The sequence below is a fragment of the Mesocricetus auratus genome, unplaced genomic scaffold, assembly GCF_017639785.1.
Source record: "Mesocricetus auratus isolate SY011 unplaced genomic scaffold, BCM_Maur_2.0 Super-Scaffold_100009, whole genome shotgun sequence".
Taxonomy (NCBI): domain Eukaryota; kingdom Metazoa; phylum Chordata; class Mammalia; order Rodentia; family Cricetidae; genus Mesocricetus; species Mesocricetus auratus.
The window spans coordinates 70,708,228-70,724,221 of NW_024429193.1; the positions used below are offsets into that span (position 1 = coordinate 70,708,228).

A 15,994-nucleotide genomic window follows, 5' to 3' on the forward strand; every position below is an offset into this window, starting at 1 on the left:
TTCACTGGCTCCAGCAGGTCCTAGATGGGGCAGGAGAGAGGGTGGCTCACCTGGCTGTGGGCCTGGGTGGTAGCCAAGCTGGGTCAGTCGAGGCCAATGGGGTAACCTGCCTTGGGCTAGAGGGTGGAGTCAGCTCCCTACTTGTAAGCCCTCAGGATCAGTTCACCTGGTCTGTAGTGAGGGGTGGCGGCCATCTCTCCAGCATGCAATGGCCAGATCTCTTGTAGTGTCTAGCAAGGGAGCAAGACCAGCTTCCTCGGGACCAGCAAAGGGCAGGCCAGCTCAGCATGTCCCTCTGAGTTTATCTCCTATGGTTCCTAAGGCCTCCTGAGGTGACACAGGGCACAGACATCCACACAGACTCCAGCTGCAGCTGGACCATGAACCCAGGCATGGCCCTGGGTGTGGATAATGTCCTGGCTCTGGGAAGAAGGAATGGCCACTCAGGTGGGAATGACTCTGGCAGTCGTGCGGCCGTCGAACACCACCAAGGCTTCCATGGCCCTAACCTTGGACCTCTATGTGGCCTTTGGGGTCAATGGTCCTTGGCAGCAGCTGTGTCTGGATGTCACTGCTGCCCCTGCGGCAGTATGGCTCTGAGACACCAGCGTGGCCCTTGATCTCAGGTGTCTGTTCAGCCTTCAGTGGTAACAGGTACACCGGACATCAACACAGACTCTGGCTACAGTAGGGGCTGGTGTGTAGCTCTGTCGTAAAGTGCTTGCCTAACATGTGTGGGGGCTGTATTCAATGGCTAGCAGTGAGAGAAAAAGAATAATTGAGTCTCCTCTAATTTTAACTTTCTGTACATCTTTCTTTTGGGGAAAACCGGAAACTTTCCCTGTATTCTCCACAGTGTAGGAGAGGGCTTCCCCCCCTGCTCAGAAATCCTGAGGGTTTCCCTGTACTCTCCACAGTGTAAGAGAGGGCTTACAGTTGAGTTTAACAGTTGAGATGAGAACACTCCTATTCCAAGTATGTCTTAAGTTTCCAAGCATTCTTTAAAATTTATTTCAAAGCAGAACAAAGAAAAACAAAAACCCATCTGCCTTTAAGTGGTCTCAAAGTTAACCCCCTCAGAAATAAAGGCACCCCCAAAATAAACACAGGCAGTCTCTAAAAGCTAAACTTATCTAATGACTTCTGGGCCTGTGCAATTTGACAAGGTTTCCAGAATTGCTCTTGAGATCTTGAGACATCTGCAGTCCTCACAGGAGGGGGGCTGCCAAGTCCAGGGAAAGTGTTAACCTTTTAGTTTGCCTCATTAAGGATGCACCATATCCCTCGGGTCCTACAAAGCCCACCAGAATTGTTGAACTGGTTCTTACACTGAGAGACAGCTCTCTGGGCAGTTAATTAGGAACTGCACCTTTTCCAGGCCCAGAGAGGTTTGCAAACTGCTCAGCAGAGTGTCTGCTACACACTTGCAGAATGAAGAAAGGCTGCCGAAGCTGGTGAAGGTTCCCACAGAAAATAAAAATGAAAAGAACGGTTGGTAACTAGGGACCGTATGTGGAATTGAGTTGTTTAAGAAGTTAGACATCTTGTTAGTTAAATGGGATTAATGGTGGAGCCGGGAAGATGACAGACCACCAATAAGCCGTTTTTAAGAAGCTGGTTTACTGTGTCATCAAAAACTATCAAAATGACATGATCAGTAAATAATGACTGTTACTAAATGTTATTTATATATTTATTTATTTATCATTGTTAAGGGAAGTCTTCTTGGGGATGCTGTGATAGACCAGCATTAATCCGGGCCGCGGGTGGTAGTCCCGGTACACTGGTCCTGAGCGCAGTGGTTGGGAAAACACAGACCTGTAGATGTGACTCATAGTGAAAGTTTTATTGAGGGGGAGGTAAGAAAATAAAGGAAGGAAAGAGAAAAGAAGAAAAGAGACACAAACAGAGAGAGGACAGAAGAGAAAGAAAGGAGGGGAGAGACAGGAAAAGTCCTGTCTGTCCCTTCAGGGAAAGGGGGAGAAAACGGAAGTGGGTGGAACCTTCTTTTAAAGAGCCCCGTGCAGGTGGGTGAGAGGCGGGGCCAGGTTTGCCCGGATTACAACACCCACCCAATAAAAGGCCGCAACTGGAAAACTTTCACCCAGCAAGGATATGGCTTCTTCGTAGCTGCCTGGGTGGAGCTTCTCCTCGTCTTCCCTGAGCTATACATACTCTAGCCCTCCCTGAGGCCCTGTAAAGTTAAGGCGGTTTTGTACATTAGAGACAGCAGCTGGATACTCAGCTGGGGGTCGACCTGACTCTCCATACCTCTCCAAGGCGGGTTGGAAAGGGTTAAGAAGCCCAGCTAAGATGATCTTTCTGCAAGCAGGTGCCGTTGACAGTGGCTTGGCTCAGGATATGCCCCTTTCCCCAGAGTCCCCTTTTTCTCTAACATGTTGCCTCTGTTTTGAGGCCCACGATCCTGCTTATGGTCAAAGCTTTCAAAAACAAAGATGGAAAACTTTTCTCCCTTCCCTTCCCCCATATATAAAATGGCTCTTTATCGAGCCCTAACCCAGCTAATCACTCCAAGGCCAGTCCCTTCTACCTCAAGCCCCTTCTCCTTCCTCTGCAGGCTCCCTTCAGTCCTTCCTCTGCAGGCTCCCTTCAGTTCTTCCTCTGCAGGCTCCCTTCAGTTCTTCCTCTGCAGGCTCCCTTCAGTTCTTCCTCTGCAGGCTCCCTTCAGTTCTTCCTCTGCAGGCTCCCTTCAGTCCTTCCTCTGCAGGCTCCCTTCAGTCCTTCCTCTGCAGGCTCCCTTCAGTTCTTCCTCTGCAGGCTCCCTTCAGTTCTTCAGCTGAGGCAGCCTTCCTCCCTCTGAGCCCGGCCCACCATGATCTCTCTCTTCCTGTTCTTCTCCCTTGTCCAGTAAACTCCAGTTGAACCTGCAGGTCCAAATCTGAGGTTTTGGCACTAGGCGCTCTGCTGACTCACTCCTTCCCTAATCTCAGGACCAGGCGAAAGCCCCACATGTTTTCAGGGTGTTCCTGTCATCACTGGATACTACCTGTTTCCTTTTCTAACCTGCCAATGAAGGGATTTTGTTTTGTTGTTTTCTGCTCAAATCATTAAACTTTCATTGCCTAGCACCATGAGCAGGACGAACCCTTTCTAATTGTAAGGCACACACCCCCTGCCCTATTACAGTCATTAGTCACCAGGTTTGAACTAATATTATTTGTAAGGTGCCTTACCCCAGCAACCAGAGACAAGGGGAATGCAATCTGCTCTTCTAAAGGATTAATATGATTTCTTTAACAGAATAATAGGGTCTGGAAAACAGTGGTTGAATCTGGAATAATAAAAACCATAACAAAAACCACAATGAAACCGACTCAATAGGATTGAAAGTTGGAATTGCACAGCTCAAGTTCAGACGTAAAAAGTTACTCACTTGTGTGGTAGGTCTGACTTGCATAATTGTGCACATAGTTCAGGAATGAAGAAGTACGCTTTTAAAACTAGTTTTACCTGCTCACAAGGCCTCTTCTTCCATCAGTAGAAATCAAGTTTAATCTTCCCACGTATGCAATTGTCTTTTGGTTCAGCCATACTTTCTTCTGGCAATCATTCAGATACTGTAGAATTCATACTGCTCCCAGAATTACCTGTAGGGTCAGGTGTAGGGTTTGTATGAATAGATGGGGCAAACAACACCCCATAAAGCACCTTGGGGGCTGAAGGGTGGACTTCCAGATCCTCTTTGGGGGAGGGTTCCTCATTTGCTTCCATGGCAGCTCAAAATTGGTTCTCTCGAGGTGCTGAGTCATCTCTTTTGCAATGAGGAACACAGGTGTGGTTGGTAGCAGTCAACAACCTACCACAGTGACGGTGCATTCGAGAAGTTTCAGGGCTTACAAAGAGGAAGTCGGGGGAAAACAGATGTCCTGGCCTCCCTCTCTCTTCAGCTCAGGAAGACCAGCTGGAACTCCTCATTTAGATTTTACATCTGACAGACACAAGACCACACCAGGAACCTGCTATGCACTCCGGTTCTCTGGCAATGTCAAAGGATTATACAATTGTCCCAATGTTCAAATAGTTGCCGAAAGCTGACAACTAAGAAGAAAATTCATTGCCGGGTGGTGGTGGTGGAGCACACCTTTGATCCCAGAGCTGGGGAGGCAGAGGCAGGTGAATCTCTGTGAGTTCGAGGCCAGCCTGGTCTATAGAGCTAGTTCCAGGACAGCTAGATCTGTTACACAGAGAAGCCCTGTCTCGAACAAACAAACAAACAAACAAACAAGCAAACAAAGCAAGCATGGACCCAATCCTTTGGTTCTTTCTAACGTATCACAAAAGAGTTATCTAATCAAGGAAGTGACTGTTTGAACGTAGCTTAGGTGACGATGACCATGCCACTTATAGTACACTTTCTAGTATACTTTTCACCAACTCATCATTGCTTTATTTGGAAAGGGCTCCAGGGCCTTCTTTCAGTCACTGGCCACAGCCTCCTGCTGACTTACCTGCTCTCTGGGAGCTCTCTGTGCAGCAGAGGCCCGAGTCCAGCTCCCCGCTGCCCGTGAACCTGAAAGCAGACGTCTCTTCCCAACTCTGCCTATCCTCGGGAGCTGGGGCCCCACTGGCCCAGTAGATGGGTTTCTCTTAACCTGGGAAGTGCTCACCTGGACAGCCTTCTTTTAATTTCCCTTCTCTCCTTGCTTCCTCCTTCCAGCTAATCTGCCTCATATACAGCAAATAGAAGGTTTGCAGAGAGGGTTCAGTCTACATAGGAGCCAGGCAGACAACATGAAACCCACGAGCGCTGGTTGACCGCCCTCCTGCTTTAACCAAAACTAAACCTTCCAATGCACAGTGACAAATGTCCTCAATACCATACAAGATTTGTTCTTGATTAATAAGTAAAAAACGCTGTTGAAACAGCAAGAGTTTACAAAGCAAGAACAATGAAAATGAAAACATTTTATTTTAAAGCCAGACTAACTGCAAGTAATTTTCTCTTGAGCGACAAATGTGCTCTCAAGAACTCCTTTCAGTCCATGGTTGAGCTAAATTAAAATTACATATCAAATCACAAAATGCTTTTGATTTAAATAGTTCATGTTTAATAATAAAAGAAACTTCTAAAATATTAATACATTTTAAGACTCAACTATTACTAAATCCTCAGAGCATAGCAGATCAGCAGTAGAAAATAAAAATACTTTGTTAAATCATTTTCTTCTTAGTGTATAATCATTTGGCAGATTAATAGTTCACAAGAAATCATTATGCTTTGTATTTTTATAAAATATTTTACAAGAGAAACTGAATTAGGTATAATGGGTTAAATAAACATGCTATTTAAAACTGAACAGTAGGGAAAACTGGCACATTATTAAAATTTTGCTCAGTGACTACTTTTAGATGGTGACTAGGTAATTTCCTACAGTATTTTTAATAAAACATACGACAAAACTGACTCTAACAATTTTAATAAAAATTTTAGAGAAGAAAAAATCAGAGAAAGACAACCAAGGATCACAATGTGCTGAAAAGGAAGTTCAGTAAAATCAAGAACATAATTAGATTAAAAGCTGAGTGTTGTGATTTAAAAAAACAACAAGCACCATAATTTTCTTTTTGGTAACTCTATGTGCACCTTCAATTGGCTCGAGTTAACCCTATTCAAATATAAATGTGAGTCTCCTTCAAGTGTTTTCTCACTAAACAAGCACACAGGTATGTATAACGCAAGGGCCTACCTATCTCTCCTGGTGGTGGGTGACAGGAAGCACTACAGAGCAATAGCCTTCATTTGACTTAATCTGACAAGTAAGTTGAAAGCAGCAACAGTTACATTGTGCATTGTCTTGGTGCACAGGCAGATTAGAATGTACTTTCAGAATGTTTTTCAATCAGGAAGATTAACTAATCGTAGCATGATTTTGCACTACTTTAAGATACTCAAAACTTTAATTAGAACTGTGTTGGCTTATATCTACAATCCCAACATTTGAGAAGTTGAGGCAGGGGCATTGCCATGAGTTTGAAGCCAGCTTGGACTAGATAGTGAGGCTCTGTCTTCAAAAACCAAGAGAGAGAGAGAGAGAGAGAGAGAGAGAGAGAGAGAGAGAGAGAGAGAGAAAATAAAAGGACTTATTAGGATATATATGTATGTATATATATGCTATTTTTGTTTTTTAGACTATATAAATAAACTAAGATATTCTATAACATGATCTGAACTTGAAAACAAAGAAAATGAAAACCAGCAATTTCATGCATGTGAGTTAGCCAGCTGATGAGTTCTTTCACACACACCCTGTGTCCCTTTCAAGCACAAAGCCTCTGAACACAGTTTTATTGCCCCCAAACCTGCTAAATGGAATTTTGCAGTTTTACTTAGTCATTCTTTACCAAGGAGCTTTGTTATTCAGATCAAAGGCTGTTGCAATTAAGCCAAGGATTATTAGGTTTTTCTCTTTTCTTATTTAATTGATACTTTCCTTTTATGTTCCTTACATAATAAAACACACGGGGGAAAGTTCCTGCTCCGCAGATGTACAATCCATGACTATTTAGGTGACAAAGCGTTAATAAAGTTTTCAAGGTCTGCTAAAGAATTGTGGAGTTCATCATTCATCTCGTGACTTCTAAGAAATCTTTTAAGTGTGCCTACAGCTTCGATTGCTTCATTCTTGGATGGTAAGGGTGGGTCCACTTCTGGAGCTCCACTATCCTCCTCCTCCTCCTCCTCCTCCTCCTCATCAGACACATAGAAACCAGTTTCATCTGGTTTACTTGCATCATCATTTGGGGTGGCTTCACAGGTCTCTAGATCCTCGTCCAGGGCAGCGTATTCCTCTATGGACAAGCCTTCGGGAAGCTCGACTCCTGCTCCCAGAGCATGGGCAGCTAGGTCAAAAGTAGCGTCACTCTCTGAATGCGGCGTATCATTTTCCCCTTTGGGGGACCTGAACCCCGCTTCTTCATAGCTTTTAACGATGGTCTCTGGGGTTATAGCTCTCCAGCAGAGATGCAATGTATCAACCGCATCTAGCAGCGAAAATGTAAATTCTTTGCTACTTTCAACAGAACTTAAAAATTTCTTGATAAGACAATGCCGATATTTGATTTTAAGGCTTTTAATAACACCCTGCTTCATAGCTACAAATTCGGAAGACAAGCAGGATGGGAAGAATGCTAACTCAATAGACTTTAGGTTTTTCACCTCTGGATGTGCTGGAAAAGAATCAACAAAAATCACCACTCTTCGTTGCTGGGCTTGAAATTTGTCATCAAGCTTCCGCATCCACTGCTCAAATATGGCTGCAGTCATCCATGCCGTTCTGCTAGCTTCATAATGCACAGGCAATGATTTTACACCTTTGAAACAACGTGGAGTTCGGTTTTTCCCAATAATAAGCAAAGGAAGCTTCTCGGAACCATCCATGTTTGTACCGACTGCTAGCGTTATCCTGTCTTTGCACAACTTTCCAATTGAACATGTCTCTCCTTTAAATGCAAATGTATTTGTAGGTAACATGCGATAAAGCAGTCCAGTCTCTTTTACATTGAAAACATTTCGGGGATGATAATCATTTAAGTAATAAGGAAGCACATTTTGGTACCAGACAGTGGAAGGGTCTATAGATATTCCCGTGGCTTCTACAGGTTGAGCTCTGAATACCAAGCCGTACCTGGACTTAAAACGGTCCAGCCAACCGTTGCTGCACTTAAAGTCATTGTGTCCCAGCTTCTGGGCAAAATCATTAGCTTTCAGACGCAACATCGGACCATTAACTGGAACATTTAGACACTGGGCAATCCGATACCATCTCATCAATGCCTCTTCCAGATCCGTATAAAACGCCGTTCTCAGTCTTTTTCTCTTCGGATCAAATCTCAAGGACTCAAAGGCTTCCAGAACTTTGTCTTTGTTTTTCATAATGGAAGACAATGAATTCTTCTTTATTCCATATTCAGCTGCGATCTCTGCCTTTTTCTTGCCACTTTCCACTGCGTTTATGATGTCAATCTTTTCCTCAATGGACAAACTCTTCTTTTTCTTCACGGTTACTGGCTGAGTCACGGCTTCTGCAGGAGCCTCTGCCATCTCAGCGGCCGCTGGTGCAGACCTCGTCCCTGGTGCAGACCTCGTCTCTGAGCTCCCAGTACCAGTTTCTGTAACCAAATTTGGTTATCAGTGCAATATGTGCCAGGGATTTCTATCTATCCTTTCCTGTATTAAAATTGCTAAATATCAACAGTCTAATTCTTTAGGAAACTGACAACTAGACATATCTTTTCAGAGTCTGAAGGAAATTCTATATGCGACCCAAAGAGGCGCCTCCTTCCCAGGGTCTTGTGTGGCTCAATTTATAGTTCTTCAGAGTTCCAGGAGTCAAGCTAAAATAGGAATCTCATTAAGTCAAACCTGCCCAGTCCTGCTGATGTATTTTTGGAGTAGCAATCCTTTAAGACGATCCATTTTATCCATGCATGCTTCAACCTTCTACTAATTCTCCACAGAGGGCTTTGGAGGTAAGAAGAAACAAACTTTCAAAAGTGTCCACGTGAAACACCACCTGCTGTGTTCTAGTTTCCTCAAAGTTACAGGGGGGAAAAGTGGCATACTTCTAAGTTTTTCTTGAAAATGACAGGGGGAAAGGTAGCATTTTAGCAATATGTCAAGTGGATGCCAAGAAAATACTATGACACGCTGCACGACAATGAAACAGATGGGAAGAAGTTTCTGAGCAGGCAGCAACCAAGGCTTCCAGGGGAATGTTTACCTTCAGAACAGCTCGCCATTAAAACTTCTCCAGATCTGCCTTGTGGGTTCGGAGCCTCCCTGTGCTTCGTAATATATACTTCTAAAACAAATTGGACGAATTTAATCTGCTTTTCAAATGTGTGCTTGCCAAAATTAAAGACCTAAAAATGATCCTGGCTAGAGCCTCGGTGGCTGTTTTCTACATGAGGTCACAGACTGCAGCCTCTGAGTCTTCTAAAAGGACAGACAGTAGTCATGAGCTCAATTTTTAATAGCACACGGGAGACAGTCTTCTCCATAGCAGTCTGCTTCACTGAAATACTCAAATCAAGTGATTGACAGTTCCTTAAAAAAATCTAAACCCCATTCTCCCTCAAAGCTTAAACAGTCCAGAAATTTTTACATCAGTTTAGTACAGCACCTGACTATACATGTCAGTGTTGTTGAGACCATGCATCATAATAAACACATTAAGAGGATATAATGTAGGATATTATCTATACTAAAATAGGAAGTAGAGTGACCATAGTTCTTACCCTTTCAGGCTCTCTACTGTCTATGTGTGGAAAAGTGACTTGTCATGGTATAAAGACATGGGCTTTGGTGCACGATGGATCTTAAAATGTGACTGCCACTTAGTACTGGGTCACTTAACTTAAAAGCCTCAGCTCTTTTATCTGTAAAAGGGGAGAAACTGCAGGACTGACTTCATAGAGTTGCTGCATACTCAGTAAGACTCTGAGACAGTGCAGCAGGCACTTAACATAGCTTCTAACACACACACACACACACACACACACACACACACACACACACACACACACATCCTGGCATATAGTCCAAGCTAGCCTTGGGCTTGCTATCCTTTTGCTTCAGCCTTTCAAGTGCTGGCTAGGTCTAACAGTATGCAACCCGCAGAACTTGTTAAAGAAAGTGCCCAATGGGTGTGGGCTGATGATTTCATAATCATAGTCTTCTCTTTCAATCTTTTCATCTGTAAATTGCAGATTTGGGGACATGAATCACACTTAAAAATAGACTGGAAACAGTGTTCTCTCTCTGTGCATGTGTGCGTGTGTGGGTGCGTGTGTGTTTGTGTGACTCTCTCTCTCTCTCTCTCTCTCTCTCTCTCTCTCTCTCTCTGTGTGTGTGTGTGTGTGTGTGTGTGTGTGTGTGTGTTTGAGACTGGATGACATTGGGTGTCCTCTTCTTTACCTACTTTCCTTGAGACACAGTCTCTCTTTGAACCCGGAGCTAACCGTTTTTATCGAGGCTGGCCATCTATCTCCACCCCCAGCCCCCCCACCCCCACACTGAAGTTACAGGTCATGAAGCTATTGCATGGCTTATTAGGTAGGTTCTAGAGCTCTAGCACAGGCCTTCATGCTTGAGCAAGCACTCTTAGCAGATGAGCCCTCTTCCTTGCCAAGCCTCATTCTTTTTAAGCAGCAGCGGTGAGAACCCAGCCATAGGGCTCCATATAGCTGACATTCTCGGACTGCCAGCCCTCAAATCATGACACGGAGACTTAGTATTAGTTACGAATGCTCAGCCTTAGCTTATGCTTGTCACATAACTTATTTTAAACTGTTTCTCTTAATCTATGTTTTGCCTTGGGGCTTTTTAATCTTTCTTTCATTCTATATGCCCTACTCTGTGTCTTCCTGACTGGCTGCTGTCTGGCTGGTTGGGTTGGTTGGGGCATCTCTCTCTCTTTCTCCATCCCACAGTCTTTCCTCCTCCTCCTCTTCTTCTTCTCTTCTTCTGCCCCCTCTGTCTCCCCCTCTCTCTCCCTCTCTCTCTCCTAGATTCCTCCTCCTCTCAGCCCTGTCTATCCCTCTACTGCCTAGCTATTGGCTGTTCAACTTTTTCTTAGACCAATCAGGTGCCTTAGGCAGGCAAGGAGAAACAAATTCAACACACCTTTACATAAAGCAATATTTTCTAATATAAACAAATATAACACATTTTCATATAGTTAAAGTAATATTCTACAACAGCTCCAGACAGGCTCATAATCACCTCCTAGACGCCAGCTCTCTTTCCAGAATATATTCTGGGCATGCTGTGGCCAAGACAACAAGAAGCTAATATATCAAGTGCACATTATTATGGGGGCACTCTAGTCTTTCTGCTGTGTCTCTAGACTTCCTAGACAACAAGCTACATCTTTATGCTTTTTTTTTTGAGACATAATCTTCCTGGAGACTCTAGACTGGCCTTGAACTCATAATCTTTGTACCTAGGCTTCTTGAATGTTGGGATTACAGATGTGCTCAGCTCACACAAAAGTTCTTATTAAAACTCTTCTGACCTGTTGTCCAACTTAAAGGAGAAAATTTAAATAACAGGAATTATAGCATAGATTTGGTTTTTCTAAATTGTTGTTGCAAAAAGGGTCTTAATAACATCAGCATGGCTTTGGCTTTCACATTGCTTTGCTGCCTACATTTCAGGAAACTAAGGAGGGAGGTAAACCTAGGTTTTAATGGGCACACAGTTATAATGTGACTGGAATTCAGTTCAGAATCTAGTCTTTTTAATATACAGCCTTCAAAGCCACAGAGAAACCCTGTGTCAGAAAAACAAAAACAAAACAAAACAAAAACAAACAAAAAATATCCAGTCTGCATTCTATTCTTTATATTAGAGAATACTTGAATCATATTGATAGGGCCTTCTCTGACCATAATTTATATTTTCATTACTTTGCACCAAACCAAGCCAACACTTATAGTACCTACACAGAGCTTACAATAACTTTAAAAATGTTTATTTTTATTGTGTGTGTGTGTGTGTGTGTGTGTGTGTGTGTGTGCCCACACTGCATTGGCCCAGGAGTCTTCAGAGGTCAGAAGAGGCACTGGATCCCCTGGAACTGGGGTTACAAATGGTTACCTGCCCTGCCATGTGGGTGCTGGGGACCAAACCTGGGTCCTAGGTAAGAACAAGTATTCTTTTTTTGTTTGTTTGTTTTTCAAGACAGGGTTTCTCTGTATTGCTTTGGAGTTCTGGCACTCGCTCTGTAGACCAGGCTGGCCTCGAACTCACAGAGATCTGCCTGCCTCTGCCTCCCAAGTGCTGTGATTAAATGTGTGTGCTACCAATGCCTGGCAGAACAAGTGTTCTTAAACACTGATCCACTTCTCCAATACATTCTACAGGCAATATCAGGTTTCTATAGGAGAATGAACCATTATGAATGCTGTAACACCCATAACATCTTTAGCTGACTTTTAGGGAAAGCTAGACTTTCTAAGTAAACAGAATTTGACCATTTGACTGAGCCCCCTCAATCTTAGAACATTTTTTATATGGGGACTCCTTGCATATTTTCTTACAAATCTGTTGACTATTATCTATGTAAATATTTTGCTTTTACTAGTTTTGATATTAGCATTCAGAAAACATCTCCCTCTCTCCCACTTTATTTCATTTGTCAAAAAATAAACAGGGGCACAGAAACGATAACTTGAACACAGAAACGATAACTTGAACTCCTCTTTGTTCATCCCAATTAAAGCAACAATAATAAAAAAATAGATTGAAAATCTGTAGTCTCCAAATCTTAAATCCAGAGGATTTATGTATTAACGATGCTCAACTTGTAGAATCTATGCAAATATTCTAAATAAAAACTCACCCTTGTGTGAGCACTTCAGATAATGAACACTGCCCATAGATGCAGTCATAGAGACCAGGTCATCTTGGTCAGTATCTTTATTTAGGAAGATATTTAACTTCCTTCTTGAGTCAACAGTATCATTTCCTTCAACAAACAAGTCAAATTTTCATAGCAAAGCACAACAAATTCCTAAAGCTATCAAATATGTGGTGTAAACCAGACGAACCAGACCTTTAACCTACAATACTATAATCATTAATACTACCTAGTTAATAAAATGAATGTTATCCAGCCTCCCATGGAATCATGGCTGGTGTTGGTTTTTGCAAGGAATAATGGCAGTAACTAATATTTACTGAAAATTTTCATCCTTTTAATAAGTTCAGTATTCATTTCCCCTTTAAACATATTTGGCCGAAAAATGCTGTCCTACAAATTAGAGAATACTTTCTCGATGTCAACAGTTAAAGTAAGTAATAGGCATTTCCCTAAAGAACCCTCCAGGTGATAATGAGTCCTCTTTTATAGTTTTGTTTTTGCCTGTGAGTATGGTAGCATCTAGTGTTTTCCAGGGCATGGTTACCTTCGTTGTTAGGAGGCACTTAAATTGGCACAAAACTTATGGGAGGCAAATGAGCAATAGGAGAGGAGAAACTTTAATAGAGAAAGTCTGTATCTAAAACTCTGTCTGGAATTGGAGTTCCAGGTAGTTGTGAGCCATGTGGGTACTGGGAGCTGAGTCTTTACAAGAGGTCTACGAGGTCCTCTCACCTCGGCAGGAAGGACTGTTGATAGAGCTCTTCCCAGCCCAGCAACCATCCATTATCCCATATGTCTATAGGTGAGAAGCCCAGGAAAGTTGATTGGGTCTTTTGGGTCTCACCAAGCAGAGAGCAGGATGCCAGTCTCTTATTGAGAGGCTCTGAGTCTCACTGGGGTCATTCAGAGTTTAATTCCTTGCTGTGTAGGACTGAAGGCCCTGGCATGTTTCTGTCTCTAGTCTTCTTCACTCACAGCAGAGAATGCCCCTCCTGTCCAAGCTCTTGTACACCCTCACTTTCTTTGACTTCCTCTCCTAACTGCTGTTAAAGGGTTCATGTGGTCACGTTAGTTAGGCTCACCCAGATTAGCTCCCTGTTAGTTCTGAAAAGCCAACTAATTAGCTACCTTAACTATGCCTGTAAAAATCCCCTCGAAGGTAATATTACATGATTATGGGAGCGCTATCTCATCATGTTTACAGGAAGGGAAAAATACAAGGTGGAAGTCATTGGAGGTCAGCCTAGATTCTCCATGGTACATAATATTTTTTGGGCTATACATTATAGGCAGAACTGGAAAAATCTAAATGTACCACAAAAGGTTAATTAAATAAACTAATATATAATCTCTATATTAAAATACTACTGTACCATTGAATGATATTTTTTGGACAGAGTCTTATTCTGTGTAGCCCAGGCTAACCTCAAATTCAGAGTTTTGGCCTCCTCTATAGTTCAGGTTACAGGTATAAACCATTATTCCTGGATGGAAGGATTATATTAATGGCATGAAGAAAATTCTATGACACAAGTTAAAAAAAGCAAAATATGAGTCTACATGCCAGAATATACTGAAAATTACATCAGGCAAACCATAGATTATTAATAACAATTGTCAAATAAATGAAGAAAAAATGAATAAAAAGACACTAGCCAGAAGTGTTGAGTGTTCCTGCTAGTAAATGAATTGCAAGTTCAGCCTCCCCATCCATATTTCCTCCCTTCTTTTTTAAAATTCTAATGTTCTATTTGTACCAGATTGTAAAAGAAAACTAAAGCCCTGGGAGACATAACACTGGCAGTCTTCCCATGCAGAAAGGCTGGGGAGTAGTAAATTATTCTGTGCTTATCACTAGTTTCCAGCTCTCTGCAGAGACCCAGCCACTTCCCAAACTGAAAACGCACTCACTTTTGTCTTTCTCTACTAGACAGCAACTATGCCCACTTAAACCTGCCCATACCACAACTCTAAATAGCAGCAATTGCTGGTCTTCTAGAACTTTCCTGGTGTGCAACACAACATATTTATATAACCCAAATAGTGTTAACTTCCTGGTGGTTATGAAAGAATAACCTAAAAGGGTGCAGGAGCAAATGCGATGGCTCAGCAGCTAAAACACTTGCTGTACAAACCTGATGAAGGCTGGGTCTCTTTTTGGACTAGGGAAAACAGATATGAAGAGTCAGCAGTGTAAGGCAGAGCAACAGGGGTCCAAATTAAGGGCTGTGGTAAAGAGAGGGCAAAACAACAACAACAACAACAAAACTCTCACAGGAAGGACAAAATGCGTTTCTAATAGAAGCAAGAGCTGAGCCCAGTGTCAAGGATGAGCAGGAGTGAGGTGTGAAGACATTTCTGCAAAGACTAGACAGTGAAAACATACATGCCAGAAGACATTTCTGCAAAGACTAGTCAGTGAAAACATACATGCCAGAAGCGACAGGGCTAGGAACATACTAAGCAGTTGTGTGATCACACCTTCATCCCTATATGCAAGTGGATGGAATTCGGCTAAATGAGCCCTCTTACTCCAGATGAGTACTGATTTGGTTGGAGGGGTGACATAGCAGAAAGCAAGACTGGGACCAGACCTCAGTAAGCCTTGCATGCCAGGGTAGGGAGGTCAAACTTACTCAGAATGCCACCAAGGCTGATCAGAGGTTTAGAGTGGAAAAGTTAACAGTAACACGAGAAAGTTCCCGTTATCAATAACAAAAAATGATAATGGGATAATAAGCAAATGACTCCTGTGGGCAAAGCCTATATACCACTAAGCCCATCTGTTGTACTTTATATATAACTGAGGAAAGTTGTACATGTACCTATTAGAAAGCTTCTAAAAGATCTAACACCTTCATTTTACCCCACCCATCTGGGAACTTCTCAATATGTCCTATTACCCAGCACCCTCTATTAAAGCATTTATTTCCTGAAGATTACACTGTGTGATCAGTAACCTCCAGGTCTCTCCATGAAGAGAAAGCTACTGATGAAAATTGCTGGAATTTTGGACACATTATCAGAATTCTCATAGACAAGATCTGGATGTAGCAATTTCTTCTCTTGAGAAAACAGCATTGATAAGCAGTGCAAAATCTAAATCTGACAGACACTTATTTAAAGCCAAATGGAGTAAAAGCATTAGCCACTAATCTGCTCTCTTCTTTCCTTCCTGATTACAAAATGAAAGACAGGAGGTCTACTAAAATTCTCCACAAGCCCAGGAAATAGAGTATCTAACTCTGCAAAGGGTGAATAAATTATCTCAGTGCCTTGATAATATGTGACAGCAAATCCTTTTATCGTATCTCTCTGATCACTTGAGAGGGAGGAATAGGAGTCTTCTATTCTTTCTAAGAAGAATGGGGAGATAGAATTTTGGGGGGCAAAAAGGGAAGAAAATAAGAAAAAAAGGAGAGGAAGAAGACAAGGGAAAAGGAAAATAAATCTCCACATCAGTAGACACAGGTTTAAAAGATTTTCAGTTGGTGTCAAAAATTGATCTCAAGTAACACAAAAAGAAAAAAAGCGAATACATTTTCCTAAATCCACAGGACACAAACTTCTGCTTTCTTCAGCCTGAATGATGTACAGAAGTTTTGTTG

General features: G+C 42.4%; 1 protein-coding gene across 1 annotated transcript; it reads right to left on the reverse strand.

Annotated features, from left to right (window-relative positions):
* Window positions 1-6,415: 6,415 nt before the first annotated feature.
* Tigd4 (tigger transposable element derived 4) lies at window positions 6,416-9,984 on the reverse strand. The gene has a single exon (XM_005080087.3). The coding sequence runs from the start codon at window positions 8,060-8,062 to the stop codon at window positions 6,521-6,523; it is 1,542 nt and encodes a 513-aa protein (XP_005080144.2). The 5' UTR covers window positions 8,063-9,984; the 3' UTR covers window positions 6,416-6,520.
* Window positions 9,985-15,994: the final 6,010 nt, after the last annotated feature.

Coding starts and splice junctions, on each gene's coding strand:
- Tigd4 (XM_005080087.3), bottom strand. CDS start 8,062: ATGGCAGAGGCTCCTGCAGAAGCCGTGACTCAGCCAGTAACCGTGAAG.